Here is a 21,316-nt window from a genome sequence, read left to right as displayed (position 1 = left end):
AAATTTGTTTGAAGATATCATCAGAAGCTTTTGAATAAAATTTTTAACCTTTTCCTTATATCTTCATGCTGCTTTCTTACGTCTTTCTGTTACTTCGTAAACTTGCGTAATTTATGAGCTACGAACCGGTTGCAAATGTTTGAAATTTACTTATAATATAGATGCTTGTGTAAGTTTCGAAGAATATTCTACAGAAAAGTTCACGAATTGATTGAGCGATGTTTATAGCGACAAGAAAGTCAAGGCCTTGGAAGTTACTTTATTCCCACAGAATTTCCACGTTTTCATCGAGCATCGAGTCTCTGTCCTCAATAGCAATTGATGCGAAGCAAAAGCTCCAAAGTACAACACGGGGTAGCATTCAGCAATCCCAAAGGACTTTACTACAATGAGAAACATGAGTGCAGTGGCGAATGCTTCGTTCATTAATTTGACTGTTTTATTTTTTTGTTTCTCGAGATTCATCTTCCATTTAGACACACAAATATAAATACTGCAATAATCTAAAAATATTTTTATGTACATCTATACAAGCATAACTCTGCTACTCTTCAAATTTTTACATTCTATATTTGTATTTTCTCGTTGTCATTTTAGCAAACAAAATGGAACCGAATATAAAATTAAAATGAGATAATTTTTTCTTGTTTTCTTTCAACTTCAAATACCTTTTAGCATTAAAAAGATACAGTCAAAGCATGAACTGCAGCAAGATGGAACACTTAAAAAGCACTCTTTCTATTCAAACAAATAGCTCCTTATCTGAAGCGATAGAGACTCTGATCTATAGACAGTCTCGAATACCCGAAAACAAAGACTTCGTACTTGTAAATTCTGGCAATTCGAGTAGCAGTAATTACAACGCAATTGATCGAGAACACCTCTAGGATCTTATCGAGCGAACGGCCATCGTCTGCCGAGTGCCTGGCCAGCAAGTTTCTCCATTTCCCGATTCCCTGCCAAAGACTCCCCGTAGTGCTCTTTGGAAAGCGGTGTCCAGCCCGGAAACCGATGCATGATAACTGGAGCCTGTTTGCATTCGCAGATGGTATCGATAACTTCCTTGGAGCCGGGGGTAGAATCGTTCTGGTCGGCTGGAAATTAGCGTGTACATGTCCTGATCGATAAATTTTCGGCAATCCCTGGCTATTAGCTGGGAACGTTCATCGATATTTGCTACTCTCGCTCCCTACGTCGAGATAATTTTCCTACGTTGTTACTGGACTAAGCGGGATGTAAATAAATCGGGGAAATTCGCGGAGAAAGGGGTGGGATGGAAAATAAAAGAAAACAGAGCGAACAAACGAATGCACGAGTGGAAGAAAGAAAAGAAATGGCGCAGGATGGAAACAGGATGGAAAGAACAGAAGAAAAGTTGGAACGAGGAGTTGCGTAGCCACTCGGTGGCACCGCCAAAAGCCAATACGATTTCCCGGGTTACAACGGAATGGAAAGCGGCCAGAAAAGGGGATAAAGAGCGAGGGGAGCTAAGTAATCCAGGGTGTTGCCTCGGAAAAAGAAGAGAGAGAGAGAGAGAGGGGAGAGAGAGAGAGAAAGAGAGAGATGAAAAAAGACGCAAAGAAACAGTAGCCGTGGCCAAGAGTGAATGGCTGGTCGTATTTAGGATCACAATTGAGTGGAGTCGTGCTGTACCCGTTGTTCGTCAGCCTTGTCACAGTTCACGGGATGAAAACTCTCGTGGCTTAACGTTTTCTAATTCCTTCGGTGTTTTTCAGCAGCGTTCTAACGGCACGTCGCGTCGGGGCCGACAATGGCGCCGCTCGCCAACGGGATCTCTAATTGCCACCGAACGAATTATTCCGCCCACGAGTAGCTTAATCGTCCACGTTATTTCACCTGTGAAGTTTAATTGGCCTGATCGCGAAGGAGGGATTTACGTGATGGTTACAAAGAATGCACTGTTGCTTTCACGTGTGCGCGACATCGAGTATGTGATGAAGGGATGTTCGGGAATCGAACTCGATGGAATTTTCCTGGGACAGTTGAGTGGTCGAATGAAGTGTTTCGCGAATGTAGGTCAAAGAAGAGTTATTGAGTTCTTCTTTTAATTCGTTGCTAGCGCACACGCTGTCGGTAAAATGTATAATTTATACGAAATGAGAGTTTAATGATCGAAATTAGTTTCGCGTTATGAACCGTTTCGTAATCGATCTGCAGTTTTGTAATCAAGTCGTATTTTGTTAAAGATTACCGAAGGCTACTTCTAAACGGCAGTGTACTAGCTATGTACGAGATTAAAGAATAAACAAATCGGATTATCTGTTAAAAATAGTTTGGGACAATCTGGTATTACTACCGTATAAATTTTTATCTTGTAGAGAGATTTGTGAAGTGTCGATGAATTGTAAAAATTGGTGATTGAAATCAAAATTGTATATTTATAGCGAAAATTCAACAAATTCGATATTGAGTGTGAAGAGTGATTACTTTAATTTTTCAACGATTTGAAGCGTATAGTAACGAGGATGACCTACATTCTCCGTTGCAAAATCGAACGGAACATTGTATAGTACATAAAGAGATTTTTACTATTTACTAGACCCGTTTGGTTATTAGTTCAATTGTGAAAGTCCAGGAGCGAACATCATAGTTTTTTACCATCCGTACATTAACTCTGATTTTTCGATCATGCCAATAATCCTTCGAGTTTTTGTTAGCATGTTCATCATAAACAACGCGGATGTGATTCGAATCGCGTGGCCACGTGACGAACGCTCGGTTGAAAAAGCGTTTTGATTGATTCGTTGGCGTTTTTACGAAGAACGTGTATCGTTGGGAACGAAATGAAGCGCTTCATGGACAATGCGCCAGCGTTCGTTTCATTAATCAATGCATTCCCCTGCAGCGCGATAGTTTTGCGGTGAGTTATCAGCCAGCGGGATCTCTGGTCGCGGCAGATTAACTTTCCCGATCCTACGGGCCTCAACTTGACGTGGACCCGTGGCCGTTTTCATCGTTTCAGTCGCGCGTGCAACATTTTGTTATTCACGTCCCGTTGCCTCGATATTGTCGACCATATTCTGTCGTTCTTCACTGCCTCTATGTACTGTTCTGTCTATCGATGCGCGGATGACATATGCTTTGCTTCCACATTATTTTCTGACCAATCAGGATGTTTTTTGGGATCACAGAAGAACGTATACGGATTTTAATCTTTGCTGTTTGTTTTTGGCTAAAATTTTCGACCAACAGAGAGACGAATCGTGTTTTTCTATTGTTAAAATTCTCCTTGAGATCGAAGTTCTTTTTCTAAAACGTTAAGAGTATTTTTCTTTAGCGAAACAAGAATGAGATTGAGATAGAAAAATTCGAGGACCATAGCAGTATATGAATAGAAGTTTTATATATTTAACACCTTACGTAACCGACTTATGTTGTTGAATGAACTGTGTTGCTCGCTCGTGTCACGTTTCAAAATGATGGTAAAGGCAGAAGAATAAGAGTAGAAGCGTAGAAGGAACAAACGAAAGTTCAAGATATGCATTTACTTTGCAAGAAAGTCTTACGACACAATTCTAATTTAATATCTCCCAACAAACTAAGCACTTAGTGCATGTTAATAAATAAAGCACCTCTATACGAATTTCTCAGCGGCGCACCATAATCTGGAATGCATTTCCCCAAAGTCCGTCCATTCTAATTGGTTTGCCGCGTTTCGTTGCTGTTTACTTATTTATCGCGTGTCAAGCCCTCGTCAAGATGGGGTTGTACGAGAGCAGACAGTTCTCCTGGCTCGTAGCCAGTCAAGAAATGACGAGGTTACACCCAAGATAAGCGTGTTCGTGAATTAATCGCGACACAGAAGATACTTTCCCTGGTCGCTGAACATTATTTTCTTGTCCTTATCTTTGATATTTAATTCTAGTCTCATTTTTAGTCGGGTATTAACGACGTACAGTGACTGAAGAAAGTGTTCCAACATTAATAGGAACTTTCTATGAATACACCGTGCGAAATATTTAGTAGACATACGATACGGACATAAAAGTTTTCTGTAGTAAATGTTTAACACGATAACTTTCGTTAACTAGTTTACAACGAGGACATTGAAAATAGAGAAGAAAATTTTCGTGCTACGAACCAGTTTGCTTTCTACGCTTTCCAGTAGGGATAATTTTCACGATGTTGTTTACTTGCGTACACGATATGAAATTATTTTCAAAGGCAAAGACGATACGTTTTAATATCATCGTTTCTTCACCTCGCGTTCAGTCCATAAAGGAATTTCGCTGTCGTTACTTTTAATTAGAGGATTCGGTACACCCTTTTCCCTAAATGTTGTTCCGACCGCGAAGTAGAAAATGGCCAGCCATGAATATTAACATCCGCATGAACATTAAACGTCGCACAATGAATTAACTTCGTCGCGGATTGAATTAATTGAGTTACGGAGATTAAAATGCAGAAACGTTACTATGGAAATCCGACGAACGGGGATGATGGTCTTTTGGTTGATGTACCTCGATGGGCGCTTGTATGTTGCACGGTTAGAACTAAATATTGTCGAGATTAAGTATACGAATTAAATATACGTGTTCGGTTGATAGATCACCGTGATTCTTTTGCCACTTGTAAGACTTGGGTGGTAAAATGTTATTGAATTGAAAATCTGTGTTGATTGAGTAACATAGAATGATAATTTTTCCCAGTATAATGATATTGCTTTTTTACGATTAAATATAGAAACGACAGAAGCTAACAATGCGGATAGCTTTTCACGAATTATGCTACTTTCATCGGAAATGTAATTGTAAATCGCCGTATGCTGTCACCGGTGGTATTCTTTTCGTGCTAAACGATATCCATCAATTGACAAACGTTCTCGTGTTCGCGGAGTTGCTAATGTCGCGTCAGATTATAATCAGCTACCATTAGCGGATTATCAGGCTGAACATTAACTCAGCAACACCGATAAATCGATGAGTAATCCTGCCTACGCGTGTAACATCTAGTGTCATATCGAGCCCAATTTTCTGCTGTTTGCACGAAATCCAGTAACGGTTGATTCACGAATTTTCGTCGCAATTCTGGTGTCTATATTAGACCAAGAAATTTCATAAAATAATTTAAGTTTTTTGACTAAAAAAAAATACACTCGACATTTATAGATCTACATGTCTTTTTCTCAGACTTTAAACAACTCTTCTACCTCATTCCAAAAATTGCTGAATACCTCAAACAAAAATCTTCTCTGCGTAATAATTTATGGACTAACTAACCAGAATCTATCGTCTCATTTAAAGGTCACCCCTTAATGATTACCCCTATAAATGACTTTAATTCCAGCAAAAGTGGAGCATAAAATCCTTCATATTGTGGCTAACGCCACACGGATGGATATCAATGCCCCAGTTCAATTTTCCTTGCTCGGGTGTTAAACCACGGGTAGCTTAATTAATCTCGCCGCTGTACCAATGCCGTTACTAATTGACCGATTGTTTGGCGTCCGGTAGAGGGTTCGTATTGAATCTTAAATACGAGTTCATGCACTTTCCAACAATAAGATCGATTCCAGTCGCCGTGGCCGTTTCACCGTGGCGGGACTTTCGAATAAAATCGCCGTTAGCCCACAATGCTAGTTAAAAGCAACAACGCATTGTTTGCTTCTCTCCCTTGGTTCTTTTACCGGTCTCTCCGCGAATTACTTGCCGCGAATCGAAAATAGACTATCCGCCGCATGCAAACAGCCGCGTTTCCGTGACATAGTACGCGGAAGGTTATACCTGCAGGCTGAATTGCAGGGTGAAATTGAATAGCGTTCAATGGTGTAAGGATATCCATTTCTGATATTGAATTTTAAAGGGTGGAAATTTTGTGGGTTTCGTGAGGTTTTATTAATTAAAAAGACAAAACCGTGCTTAACTTTTTGTTATTACAAAGGATGAGGGTAGATCTTTAAGTTGATTAAAGTGCTTTTGCTAATTTATATAATAAGGAAGGATTGAACGTGTTGGGAGGCGTTTTATGGATTCGAAGAACTAGGAATTTTAGTGCGACAGTTCTGTTGTGAAATAGACTCGAAAGTTGACTTTTGTATTTTGGATATACATTGACTCGAGAAAGTATTTGAATATTTGTAATAGGGAAAAATTGCTACTGTGTGTGATTTAAAACATTTTAAATTTCATTAGTGTCTGTAATGAGGCACGACTATCCTGATAGAGAAATTTTACTAAACATCATTGAAAAAAGAAAGGAAAGAAGAAGAATTTTGAAGTTAAAAGTTCTTAAGAATCTTCGTCATAAGTCCCCTCAATCCCCGAGCGTCCGACATTTTATTTCTAAAGGGACGCTTTTGATACTTTCATTCAAGAAAAAGGAAGAAAAGAAGGTCTTTTTATACAAGTACCAAAGAAGAGAATGCCTCAAAGTGACTGAAAAATGTAACGGAAGAAAATTACAAATCGGGAAAGTAGAAAGTAGAAATTTTCGCGAGATAAAGTATTGTAGAATCCGAGGGACCTCGATGAAGCTACGTTTTAATTCAACTCGGGCAGGTGAGCTAATTGTTAAACTATTTTTCTCGGACGCGATTAAAGTCGGTCGTTGCATGCTGGGAAGATGTTCTCGTAACTCGTTTTATACCAAGTTGCCGCGAGGCTTCTGTGTAATCAGGTTCATTTAAATCTAGTTTACGATAAGGCTAGTTAACACTTAATGTGCCGTATAATGAAAGGCCATTCTTTATTGTAAACGCATTAAGAGTGTTGCCGTTTAGAGAATAAAAGGCGTGGCAGCTTAAATTTTCGTTGGGAAAGTGGTTTCGGTGGCTTGAGTATCTTTGTGCTTCGAAGTTGTATCAGAATTATAAAATACGCCATCTCGATTATATTTGTTCGCTGAAACATTTTTTTGTTACACTAAATAGCAATGAATTATCGTGTTCCATAAGTAAAACGACTTTGATTTATTAATATATGAAACAATTATTTAACATACCACACAATTATCTAATATATGATTAGCTTATTTTGAGGAGCAGTGAATCGTAAATTTTATCCTAGTTGCCGCGCCTAGATTGATTGGAAGTTCATATGCACGCAATTATTTCATTAAAGGTAATAGTCTATAACATATGTACGTTTGGTTCGGTCATTTATACACGAAGGATATCGTATATACGCGTTGATGTTAACTTTAAAACGCTCGTAAAATTGACAAAACTTTCCATACTTTTTCTTCCATCTTTTTTTTTTCTGTAGTATGTTATTGTACATTCTATCTTTGATTATATATTATTTCACTAATCAATAATGAATTTGCGGCCATGAAAATTAACATTTAAATTATATGTCTGCAATTTACCGCAGTGTATCGCAGTAATGAATATTTATTTATTAATATATGAGTTAGTAAAAAGTTGTTTTCTTACTCTTGGACTGTGAAAAAAAGCTGTGCATAGTTCCACGAGTCCGTTGATGGAAGTGACGAAAACGATCATGAAGCGTCAAACAGCAACTGGAACAAAGTTTAACCGATTGACTTGATCAGTGCAGAATGCAAAAAACCTGACTCAGTTAAAGAGTAGCCGCGTAACTATAGATGTTCTCTGTTCGTCGGTGATTTAATATCATCTAAAAGATACCTTCTGCGCTAGTCCAGCGTACAAAGTTGCAGAGAAAAATGAAAGTAAGCGAACTCTCCGGGGAAACATCGATCGTAGTTGTCCCTCAAGAGAGCTCTAAACCCATAACGCACGCGATAAATTCTCTTAGCGATAAATTTCCACTACATCGACAGTATATAAGTGCTCTATTACAATTAAAAACTCATGCACGTTCTTCGTTCTTACATATGGAAGCTATTATTTTATAATATATTAACTAGCTTTAAAAGGATCCAATTAAATATTAATAGTTGGCATAAAATTCTAAAATTTCACGAACCATTTTCTTTCAAACCGCTGTAGAAATTTCCATGAAATTTTGGCCGAGTATATCGAGAGACAATAAAATTTGATAAAACATTTTGCCATGTCGTATAAAAGATGCATACTATCAATCATACGAATTAGGGCACCTGCTGCTATTTCGTATAAATTGAAAGCTTTTCATTATTTTTCTTCTCCAGTTATTTCACTGTATCTGTTATTTCATTTCCATCGTGTCAGAATCTAAACTGATCGACTGTACTTTTTGTATATTTCTCGATTTCATTACGTAAGTAGACACTTCTCGCAAATATAATCATGATAACCGAGACTAATTAAAGTGCTAATGAAATTCTAAAATGTTTCCTACGAAATTTCTGTAGGTGTTCGCGTAATCATACATCACTCAAGGGTTCGATAAACCACACCGTTACTCAACAACGAACTTCAGAACTTAACCTAAGCCTTGCTACTGCGTCTCACAACCAACCTTCACAAACATGGCACCATCGTAAAATTTGAATCTTTGCAGGCACGTCAAAGTTGTCCTCCTTGATAAAATTCAAAACAACAGGTTCCGCGTGTTTTACACGATAACGCGATAACGTTTGCGAGGGCCGATTCAGGCTATCTGTCAGGCCATTTGAAAAAGTCATGCACAGCCAGTGGACTTGTAGAGGTTTGAAAAAGCGGCTTCGAGCCGTTCGCGTTTGTCGTGCTCGCGAGAGATTAGGTTGGCTCGTCTGATGAGAGCAACTCAAACACGTACTTTTTAATGAGGGCCTCGGCTGCGATGCAGCGTGTTCGACGAGAGCGGAAATGGGATCATGCGGAGGATGTTTGATACTTTCGTTTTCCATCCTCCTCCTCCTCCTTCCGTCTTTTCGCTCTCTGCTTTTTGAGCGGAATTACATGGCCGCGCTTTAAAAGTTCCACAGCTTCGATGCACAGTCGGTTAAGTTGCGTTTTCAATGTTCGACGCGCGAACAGAACAATTCCTCCAAAAGTTACTCCGCGTAATCTATCGAAATACCTTGCATCGAAATGCATCGAATTTCTACGATGCTCATTAACTCCGACCAATTTCGACAACGTCGAACATTTCGAATGACTGATCAGGCAATATTCAACGTTTAAAAATTATTTGCTCGTATTTCGGCGGACTCTTGATCACACCATTACGCGTTAATGAGTCTTATTGCTCGTTGATTTAACGCGATACATCGCGTTTGTACCGATACGAGTGCACACGGGTGCTTGATACGAAATAAATTGCCGCTTAAAATGCGTATTCTGTGATTTGGATACATACGTTATTGCGGTGATATTTGTATCGATAATTATCGATCATTATTGTTGTCTGAGGAGTAGTTAGGTTTTAGGCAATTATTGGTCAGCATATTAATTTTTAAAATCGGTCTTCTATAAAAAGTGGGGAATATGATTTGTCCTGTTTTTCATCTACGGTTTTTATCCGTTTATAATAATCAGGAACTTTTATTTAAGTAGCTTTTACAATAGAAATCGTGTATAAAATTGGTTCTGTATATTTGAAACTGAATCGAATATTTTCACATTTCGATTGGCACGGAAAATAACGAGTTTAATATTGTTCGTTACCAGTTAAATTGACAATTTATTGACTTGCGTATTTTCCCAATCAATGTTAGCTAGTTAAATTCCTGATTTACGAGATCATCTGCTGTTAAAATAGGCAAATTGTTTGGGCTTCTAAATATGTAAATGGTAATCTCTGGGATGAAGGGGTCTTGGAATAAAGTGAACTAGTAGGAGCTTTGCAGCTGGTGCGCCGCTTTTGTCGGTATCTTTGTCGTTAGGCAGTTGTATTATTCGTTAAAAGTACTTAAACCGCGGAAAATCTTTGGTACACGATATCTTTTTTTCTATCGCAGTACTATTTATCTTTCGTAACACTCTAATTGTCGTTTTGCAACTGCATTTGCATGATGAACTAATTACGTTAATTTATTGTACTTTATCTCAGGAAATGCATCGTTAATAAAACAACGCGAATGCGTATTCACAAGCGATTTGTTTCTTTTTCATTAAACGAGCGAACTTAAACGTATCACATTTATAATTACAAGGAATCGTAATTCACAATGAATAAATAGAGAAAATGTGTAGTTTCATTATACTTCTGTAACTCACAAGAGAACTTTAAAATAGCAAGAAGAAAGTCGGGAGACATGAAATCTAGAGTTGAAAATCTGAATTTGAAGGTAAATTTGAATTTGAAGGTTCCTCCATATACATAAGTAAATTTTCTCAAAATAGTGGAAGTAACGCGAATATCAACAAAGACAGTATGGTGAGATTGTAGAAGGTGTATGTAAAATTCAGGAAGCCATAAAAATAAGTTTTATATTAGCAATCCCATACTTTTACTTCTGTGATTCTTTATGAATATTTTAATGTGAGTAAATCGGGATTCGAAAATACTTTTGCTAGAATACCTTGATTTCTCGAATTGACATATATTATGAATTTCGGTGATACTGTGTAGCTATTGAATTTTTATATTTTTTATTATATACAGTTTAGAATTTGAATGTCGTGTTTTAATCAGTCGTAGAATTGTACACTTCCCGTGTTCACTTTGTGAAGTTGCAATCAATTCAAGTGTCTCAAGTGCTGCAACAAGTATTTGCGAAGCAATAGTCGAATCCTCTGTGCGTATCTTGCGCAGCTACCTAACTTCGCGCGTATAATTGAGAGGTAATGAATGGACTTATCGTAGCGTAAAGGAGAAAGTTACTTTCATTGTAAAGTTGAAGAAATGCAGAATCTTGGAACTATGTAGAACGAAGAAACAATGGCGTTCGCTACTTCGGTGTCAACTTCGAAACTTGTCTGTTTGTTCGAGCAATGTTATGATTTTAATACTTAAACAAGTTTATAAATACGGTGGATGAATTATATCAGATATCAGAATTTCTTTAATACTTCAAAAGCTTCTATGAAAAGACAATCTATAATTCTTCCATAAATATTATCCATTGATTAATAATTTTCACAATTAATTTAACAGCTGATATTCAAAAATAAATTCATTCAATATAGTTGAACGCGAATTCAGACGTGTAAAAATCAATTCATAAATTAAAACTTTCTCCTAAAGAAAATTTCCTATTCTTCCTGAATATTTATAATACTTTACATTCCTTCCTTTTTAAATTCGCTTGCACGATTTTATTTTATTAACAAAGACTAAAGCTGTTACTATTATACAAGAAAAGTATGGTAACTTATAATATGGTAAATGTAAAATATTTGTTTTAGTAATATTCAATTATATCCAATTGCCCATGAGGGATCCTGAATTATAATTTTGTGCAAACACAAAGATATTCGAGAATCCCTGCCGCGAACCAACAGAAGGTTAAATATAAACGCAGACCTTGTTAGCGTAAAATATTCAGAAATTCTTTTCGTGTAGCACATTTATACAAAGACACGTATATCTACATCCTTTCCCCATAGACGATCCTATTTCGAGAACCGGGGAGTCCCTTGCCTCACGGAATCATCGCGCCTTACGAAACACTTTTGCACGCACACTCGCAGGATAATTAAACTGCTACTCGCAACCAGCATTGTAGAGGGACAAATTAATTAAGTCGAGAAGTTTCCGTCATACCCGGACAATTTAATCCCATCGTCGAGGGCTGTGGACGATTCACGTTTGTCGCGGTCTCCATCTGCAGGTCGACATTTCTGTGGGCTAATCCTTGGGAAATGTAAAATCGATGCCCGCGCGCCTTGAATAACAATGCGTTGAATCGCGTTTATTACACCGCTATAATTACGATTCGATTCCAATTGAGAATTCGTTCTACCGCTACCAGCCTGCTTTTTCAATCTTTTTAGCAGGCCGTTTTACTTCTCATTTCGTTGCATAGTTTACAAGTATTGGTTTAAGATAAATTTTTCCTTCGAGAACAACGAATAAAAAACAATTTCTTATTCGAATGTTTTATCTATGTGTGTGTATGTTACAGCGATTTAAACTCCTGTTTGTTTATTAGTTATTTAAAAAGGGAATTCATTTATTTATTAGACTATTTACTAGACGTAATTAATATCTTTAAATATGTATGTATTCATGAAAACTGTTAAATTGTGAAAGAATTAAATAGAAAAATAATGTTCCTAACGCCATCACATTTCTTGTACTTTCCAATTTATGGAGTTGATCAGTGACTTCAGTGTACTATGTTCGATTTTTATCGCGGAGGCAAATAAATTTTTTCAGCATTTTGATTAAAATCGAATGAACAGGTATACTGTGGCGTTCACTATAATCAAATGTTATAGCTTTGTGTGCAAGCATTATGTCAAATAGACCCCTTAACGAGTCGTAAATAGTATGTATGTTCCATAAGCTCAATTTGGGAGACGTAGGAGATTCATAAATTTCGATTTCACCGTCGGAGAACGTCCATGGGTACACGTGTCTTCAAAGTCACACGCGTAATAGACCCATGAAGTTCGTAATAGCTTCTAGATTGTTACTATCTACGAAATTTCTGCTCGTACAGCATGCACTTAACCAACAAGGCGAAGAACAACCAAAGGCCAAACTTTGCATTTTCAGACGTAGTTAAGGGAAATTTCTACTTGCCAATATCGTTATTCGAACAAAAATGTCACTAAGGGAGGAACGCTTAGTTTCTGTACCTTCCGTGTCCACAAGTTTCGAGTATGTCGCACACGTTTAACACCAAAAGTACTAGAGATTTTGAAATGTAAGAAATATAATTATACCATTTTATATCACCATAGTAATTTTTATCTCGTTTTATGCTATTACAAATGTACAAAAATGTTTCCGGGTTAATATTTTGCTCGGAAAACTTTCTGGCCGGTTAAGGGAATCCAGCAAAGAGCCGTATAAACGAGCGTTCTTAAGAATCATTCCATCACGTTCCAAGAAAATCTCCTAAGTGGCACCGTGCAATTCGTTATACCGTGCGACTAGCGATTGCAGCGAGGAACGATCATAGAGACTACCTTCGAACATCGGAGCAAAAATTAGATGATAAATTTCATTGTCCGAAGTATCGCGACTTGGTGCAAATCGTTTCTCTGGTATCGATTCCCCCTCCAAATGGTCTGCTGCTTTGCTCGTCTACTCTCGGCTTTTAACCATTAAAACGTTGAAATCGGGTCACCGCTCGACCGATATTTCTTTCCCCCTGTTATTTCAATCTCGTGAATTACTTATGTTCTTTTCTTTCTTTTTTCACGTGAAAATATAGATTCGATTTTTAATAATTTAAGCGTGCACGAGAACACCAATTTTGGATTAGAAAACTTTACCTATTTTCAAGTTGTACGAACAATGTCCTACGACTAGCTATACCAGAAATGAATTGTTTTACGAAAGAACTATGTAGGAGTAGAAAGGCTATGTAGGAGTTAACAGCCAATAGCGTAGTATTCAAGTCGTATATAGAACTGCTTATACCATAGACATATGTAGTCATGATATACCCTTTATTAATTTTTTAATTATACTTTCTCCAAGTTTTGCGCACATTTCGTCTAAAAGCTTTCGATCGTTGTTGCACAAGAAGTTCTTAAATATTTTATTAAAATATGTCGGTAGTTCATCGTGCCAGAAGATAGACTTTATATTTTACTACTCCGCAAAAAAAAAAAAAAAAAAAAAAAAAAGAAAAGGTTCAAAAAGGGAATAAGTCACAAAATATCCTGTAATATCTGGAAAAGCTTCAACGTTTCACCAAATAAACAAAGAAAACTAAATAAGGCGAATAGTATGACAGTAAAGAGCTCGAGATGTAACGTTTAATTCGGCAGGGGATGGCGTCTTAAAGAACCGGAAGTCGTTCGTAAATCACCGCCGTTTCATTACCGTCCTCGCCGGTAGCGGACACAGCGCTTTATTTCAAAGATACCGCGCCAGGTGGAAAATAATTCTATCACCACTGAACAATATCTGGTTGCTGAACTTGTAGTCTGGTTTTGACTTTCAAGTATGTATAGTGCAAGTCGTTATGCAAAAACATTCCCATGCATTGGCGATACCAACATCCTTCTCTTTTTCTTCCTTCTTTTTCCTTGGTCCTTGGCCTTTTCCTCAACCACTCATCCCTCTATCTTTATCGTACTACGTGACTAACCCTGGAAAATGTTCTTCAATTTTAGCCGCGACGCGGTTAACAGCGAGAAAAGATAAATAGCCCCTTACGCGGCACGTTCTTTCCAATTCGAAAGAATGATCTATCCCCGTCGTCTTGACGAATGTTAAATATTTCTGACGAATATAAGAAGGGTGGGTAGAATGTTGTAGCCGCGTAGGATATAACGATTAGTATTGTAAAGAGTAATTTTATTTCTTGTGTTACAGCTTGTTGCTAAGTTGCTCACAAATTTCTATACTAAATCTCCCAAATTTTTGTGACATGCTTCACATTACAATTAGACTGCGAATATTTGTATAGATTTATATTTTTACCAACACGATTAATTTTATCTGTCAAAGGTACTACAGACACTTTATGTATTTTTCGTACATTTTATGCGTTTATATACATATATTTCATGCATCTATGTTACATACATTTCACGTATTTAAAAAATATAATTCTTCACATTTTTATCATTTTTAAATCATATTTGTTATTTAACCGTAACATTTTTTGACATGTTTCAGGTAAGTCGAAACCAAAGTTTTGCAACGAGGTCATTTGCAGAAGCTCCTATTGCGGTGGTAAGTGCACTTGCATAAAGTTTCAATCAGACGAGAGTTACGAGAGGTATTGTGTCTGTATGGCTATTTAGAATGTTGACCAAGGCTGTTTATTCGTGTAGACGAGGCTATTGACATATTGAGATCCTCGATACGTATCATATTGAGATCCTCGAGCCCATATATAAATTTCATTGTATTGCGAAGCCTGTTACCTGTAGTTCAATAAACTGATGACACGAACAGTTAATTAGGAAACATAATCACAAGTTTGGTCGGTTAATTAATGGACAGAGGATTCGGTATTTAAAGAGCTTCAATGTTCCGCTCAAATTAAATATTCGGTAGAAATTACCGGTACATTGGTTATATTAAACATAAATTTGCATTCGTTCCTGTCATCTTATTCATTTTCATAAACCGTCCGTTCGCAACTGCTTTCTTCTTCCTTGATTTTTTATAACGATCGCACAATTTATGACTTTTGCACAAAGTTTTTAAGATGCGTTCAATTTCATTTCTATTAACGCGTTTTGTATTAAATTCTTCCTCAGAGGATTTCAAACGAGTTTGTCTAAATTTTTACGATATTTTAAATTCTCTTTTTACGTTCATTTAATTTAATCAATTTTAACAATCTCCAAATTATAATGGACTTTAGCTTGTTACTGTTTTTTCACAAACCGAAAACGTGACAAACGAGAGTGTAACTTCACTGTCTTCAATACTGTTTAAATGCAGACTATTTGATCACGTGTCTTTACTTTCATTAGTTGACTGAGTGAACGTCATTGCGGATAAACGAGATCATTCAACAGTAAAGTATTGATTATGCTCCACTTAGTTTCATCGCGTTTCAGGTGTCTAGCTTTTCTTTCTCTTTCTATTCACATTTTTCTCCTTTTTCCATCCTCGCGTTTCGCTATCAACATAAATCGTCTCGTCGCCGTGTTTCGCGTGTGTTCACATTTTCCCTCGCGGAGAGGTGCATTAATTATTAATTGTGCCACGTGAATTATAAAATTGACATTAAATGATCGCACGGCAGACATGGGACTGATCTCGAGCTGGGAAAAACTTTTAATTCGCGACTATTTACAGCGGTCGCAGGGTAAGCGAATGAATAAGTGAAACGTGCGAATTAGAATTTTTTTGAATGGCACGATGAAGCCACGAAATTAGTTTTATTATGATTGTAGTACATTTTAGAAGTGTTTTAATTTTGTTAACTGTGAATTTGATCGCTGTGCGTTGCGATAGTAGAATATTCGATGAATTGTTAAATGAAATTGAAATTTTGTTCCTATGCTATGCATCTCTTCAACCTTATTTTATTTTGCAGATTTATTTTCTCTGATTATTCGATATCTGTGAATTAGATTTATATGCATATAGTATTAGCAAAATATGAGCTTTTTAAAATAAAATTCAAATTTTATTTAGTTACCCACGTATTTAAAATTTTTTTTTAATTCAATTATTCGAGAATTTTTTCTGTAGTTTTATTGTACACTGAAAACTGTATTAGAAGTATCATACAATTATATTGTATGACCATGTAGGAGCAAAACCTTATATGCATTCGTTTTGTTGTCGATTTATAAGTAGCCGTTCTACCTCTTGAATGCCACAGGAAATACTTGTTATGCGTACTTGGCGAGAAATGCATTCATAGTCCATATTCGAAAAGTTCATTCGCCCCTGTACGCTTAACTTGAATACTTCTCCCTTAAATGAGAAATTTGCCCTGGATCATGCAGCGGCGGCTAACTAAAGAGGGCTTCTAGTTTTGTAGTTACTAGATTATTATAGCTGCTTGCCGTTATATGTATGTTGCCTTACAAAAAAACAAGGAGTTTTAAAGCTATACTCTTAACCCTGTTGCAGCCTTTGCCTCGTTTTTAATGCAACGCATTTAATATGTTCCTTTTATTAAAGGAACATATGCACAAATGGTTGTTAATATATACGTTTTCTCTTGTCTTAATATCTTGTCCGAATTTGTGTTTTTAAAAGAAACGATTTTTTTAAATAAATAAATCTTTAATACATTTTTAAATAAAAGAAGGGCATTATTGTGACAAAAATATTATCAAAATAGTGACTGGGTTAAATTCATCTAAATTACAGCAACATGTAATGTAAACATTGTTAATATTTAGTAATCAGTTAAAGCAAATCCCTGCTACAACTGTTTTTTTTAAATAAAAAGAAATTTCTTGCATACATATATTACAAAATTCCATTAAAAAGGTCATCCTCGGGGAATCTCATTTAATTCCTGTAGTGCTGTACGGTAGTATCCTGCTGAAGAAATATTATACAATATTCTGGGAATATTACACCACGCAGTTACATTAAAAAGCTCCACTACTTAGTAATTCACTGTACATTACCTGTTTCACAAACACGTGACCTTAAAACAACAGAACGAAGCTCACGTATCTTTTTAATAGTGCATTAAATATTATAAAATTTTGTCTGCAGAAAATATACTATAAAATATTATTACGCTTCTATTTCCAACATTGAAAATTATAGAAATTTAAACTAAAAGCGAATAACGCTATTGCAAATTGCCGAGCTCGAGGTTCACCATCCTAGTAGATACTGGAAATTCACTAAAAAGAAATCGATCGAGATCAACCATCGAGGACTAGCGAAAGCTCTCCTCGCGAGCAGTGTAAATATTAGAGCATCCGATGTGGAGAGTACTTCGAGCCGGCAAATCGAGTACCTGGCTCGATTGATATTCGACAATTATCGTCGAACGACTTCGATTCTAGATACGACCGTGCGCGCATTGCCTTCAATTATTGCGATTAGCAGCATATCACTATTATTCCCTGATGATGCGAATGCTCAGTGAATCTTGTCGATCAGACCCCATGGGTAATTTGGAGGGTTGAGCCGAGACGAATGTTACGCTGAAATGAATCAACTATGTGAAGGTTACGACGGGACGTGTCTCCGTGTCTCTTGACGCTTGAAACGTGACACGAAATGTATATACAAGATGCTGGAAAAAGCTGGATCCTAAAATTTATAGGCGAATATCGTAGCTTCGAATGAAAATTACAAATTTGACACGTTCGTTATCGCCGATGTAAAGTTACGTCTTTCTACTAGGCAAAGTGAAATTGTGTCGTTTTACGAGATAGCAAGCTGGATGAAAAAATAAATTCTCTAAAATATCGTCTCGTAAATTATGGCCATTTGGAACGTTTAATAAGCCACATCACTAAACGCTCTAATTAACTGCGCTTAATGTTCCCGTCAATGGTGCATGATTAATCGTTCCTTCAGAATTTCCCTGTCTATCCTCGTACAGTTACTGCGTCTGAATAACATCCGCGAGTAAGTTTCCGTTGCCGCGAATCGTCGATTGAAAACTCGTCAATGCTCAGCAGGGATTCGTGGAATTGGTCCGCAAATGTGCTCGTGGTTCGCGTATTACACAAGGGCACCCTCGATTTCATTTTCGGCGTATCGGTGATGCGTAGCCATCGGGATTTCCCTCTGGACCAACTTAATACTGCCTCATCGGTGTCAACCGCAAGCCATTAAATAGAAATAAAGCTCTCTTACAGGATACCAGTCAATCGACTGAATGTCGGAACACGCTGTTCGTTAATGTATTTCTATGTGCGCTGGTTTCAGTTGAGCATTCGTTTGACACAGTAGAATTCTTGTATTTATCTGAATTTCATTTACTACGACGAAATTTTAGTTAGTACGTATTTGATTTAACGTTTCCGTTGCTAGATATACTTTACCTCGCCTCAATTATTTAAATGGACACAGTGTATGAATATTGAACCAAAACAGGTGCCTTTTGATGCAACGATACACTTTCATTCGACTATTTTATCGTTCAAGCCAGTCATATGTTTATAATTCGCTATGTTATATCTGCTTGTTTTCGATTCGTCGGATAATATTGAAAATGTAGCCAACGAATTTACCGTGCCATTAAATTATTTTGACTTTGAGGTAAAAGTTGCGAATAAAATGGGACGAATTGGATGAGCGCAGAAGGCAGAAATCGTGGAAATTACCAGAAGCATAATTGGTGTTTGCGCTTGGGCGGTGATCGTTGAAAAGTTCACCGATGTTTCCGATATTACGTTAAACCCGTTTTATTTGCATGTTGCAGTTGTATTCTGTTTCTGCCGCGTAATTAGATATTAAACCGACATTGAAATATTCGCACAGAACATCGCCGAAAGCTCGTGAAACAAGGGAATCGCGGCAATTTTAATCGTTCCGTGGAACTCGTATATCGTGAATTAACTATTGCTGCGTTCGCAAGATTTTTCCCCATAGCTGAAATATTTCCTCTCGTTTTCGTTCAAACTCATCACCTGTGTCTGGAATAATTCGTTCAATTTTGATTACCACATACCTACGAACTATTCGTTTTTCTAAGAATATTTAATTCTCCCTCTGTCTTTTTTTTTTTTTACGTATTCAAACTATGTCTCTTTCCAATTCGTCTTTATAAAATTCGATATAGAATTTGTACAGATTCGATAATCGTGTAATTTTTTCTCTATCAACGTTTATTGTCAAAAATGAACGTAATTGAGATGATGAACTGAAAGTATCTATAGACCTATTCGTAACGATAATTTGAAATTATTAGCTTTGCCAATACGCGATTGATAGCAGAAATCTGGGACGCTATTTTTGAATGCCAGATATCGATTAATATAAAATAGTGTTAAGTGAAGTATAAAAATACTGTAGTCTATACTTAGAATTGGAAGTGAAATAAAACAGGGTCAGTGTCCCGGATCCTCAAAATCAAGTGACTTACCAAATTTGGTTACGAGCAAGATTTAAACGATTTACATATCTTTTCTTGCTGAACCTAACGTACACGATACTTTCTTATTTTCTCGTTATTATATCGGAGATTAATGTCGTCCAATGTCTCTTAATACGTATACAAGTTCGATTATTTCAAACGTGCAAAATTTAAGATTGAATATTCAGCTTAGCTGACTCAAACAATTCCACCTTTCTACATTTATATGATAAATCGTACATCAAAGAAAATATACACGCACACACAAAGGACAAAAATAAAACAGGAAACTTTTATCTTTGCCTAAAGTCACAGTTCACCGGACAACTGACAGCTCAATCAGAGAATGCGACAACATCGAGTGAAAAGCACACTGTGGCGGAAAACAGGTTGAGCCATAGAGACTAACGTTTGTAGCCGTTTGATCTTCGACTCGACAGAATGAGATACACTTCCGGCTGACCTGTCGTCGTTTCATGCGCCATCCACCGTATCATTTCTACTAGCAACCCCTTGCTCTTTGCTCTTCTGAGTTTTTGCGAACGATACAAACGAGAGAATTAACATCGTTGCGGCGTTTCCAATACGAATCGTTTCACGTGATATTGGTTCAAAGTTGGGAGCGCGCGAGTTAAGGGCGAAAAGAGCGCGCGAACGAGAGGCTCGCAAAAGCCAGGCTTGTTCGTGGCAAACGATGCGAAGTAATTAAAAGTCGATAGAACCTAGTGCCCTGCTCCGCGCACTTTCTTTCACTCCGTCTCCCATTCACTCAGGCCTGTTTCTCGTTGCCTAGTCGCGTGCACGCGCGTGTATTCACGCCCGAATCGTGTCGGATGTTCGCGTCTTAAAGAGCATTCGAGCTTTCGTGACGCTTCCTCTGATGTATGGCCGTGTGTGTTTTCCAAGTATTAAGTTTATAAGTACGTTTTCAATGGCTGCTTTGTAGGGAATCTGTTGAGTATGATGTTTGTTCGAGAACGATGTTCCGAGCAGAGAGAGTCGCGTGTTAACACAAATACCGCTGATTAACCTAAGCTAAGTAGTTTTTCTAGTACAGATAGTAGGATGGTTTCATATAGTTAATAGTAAAAGATAGATTGCGCTATAACGTATTAACGCACCCGTCTTCCTAGTTTAAAGTGAAAGAAGAAAGTTAAAGTTCTATCACTTTCGTTCTGCCATCTTCGTTTCACTGCTTTGTGCTTTTCATTGCTTTCAGTATCTCGTTATTTTATGTTTTATAAATCCGTTACTTCACTCACGTCATTCTTCTCTATGATATAAAATACAGAATAGAATAGTATTTATCAAAACCAACAACCGCGTAACGAGTAGCTGTCTGAATGAACCTATGACCCGCATTATACATTCGGAACAACCAATATAAACGAAACTCTCGAATACACAGCATTGCGTCTCTCCCTCTCTGCTACCAGTGATTCCTGCAACGCGGAAAATCCTACAAAATTAACTCGTCTCGAATTCTGAAAAATCAACGCGAGCAAAGCGGAACCCCATAAAAGGACGTCTTTTTTTTTTATTCCTTTCATATTAATAAAAGTTGGCGCATGGAATGTAGAGCAGCCGTCACAGTAGCATGGGATCTATATTTCTGCTTTATTTGTGGCATAAAACGGACAATGGTAGTTCTCTAGCGACGCTAGCGCTGGCCCCTAGCTACCCAGTGAGTTGTCGTTATAAAAAGCGTTCTTCTGCCGCCGCAAAATCAATAGTGGCCTGTTTTATATACTTGAATGCTGACTTGCTGTGCCGGAAAACACGAGGGAAACCCGTTGATTCCGGTTATTTTCGTTATTAGAAGGTGGGCCACAGAGTTTTAGCGATCGTTGCAACGTGACGGGGGGTTGTTTTGGGGCGG

At 37.3% G+C, this 21,316-nt stretch overlaps 1 protein-coding gene across 16 annotated transcripts in view; it reads left to right on the top strand.

Moving 5' to 3' along the window:
* The window catches only part of LOC132914767 (neurobeachin), a 425,174-nt gene that overhangs the window by 84,814 nt on the left and 319,044 nt on the right, over nucleotides 1-21,316 (top strand). For 15 of the 16 annotated variants that reach the window (XM_060974212.1, XM_060974206.1, XM_060974182.1 and 12 more), the window contains exon 2: nucleotides 14,592-14,648. The exons of the other annotated variant lie outside the window; for it this stretch is intronic. In XM_060974212.1, the coding sequence (XP_060830195.1) occupies nucleotides 14,592-14,648 (57 nt within the window). The remainder of the gene's footprint in view (nucleotides 1-14,591; nucleotides 14,649-21,316) is intronic. 16 annotated transcript variants of the gene reach the window in all.

This window comes from Bombus pascuorum, chromosome 1 (assembly GCF_905332965.1).
Source record: "Bombus pascuorum chromosome 1, iyBomPasc1.1, whole genome shotgun sequence".
Lineage (NCBI taxonomy): Eukaryota > Metazoa > Arthropoda > Insecta > Hymenoptera > Apidae > Bombus > Bombus pascuorum.
The sequence above is the reverse complement of the archived record's forward strand: the minus strand, read 5'-3'. Positions and strand labels throughout refer to the sequence as shown.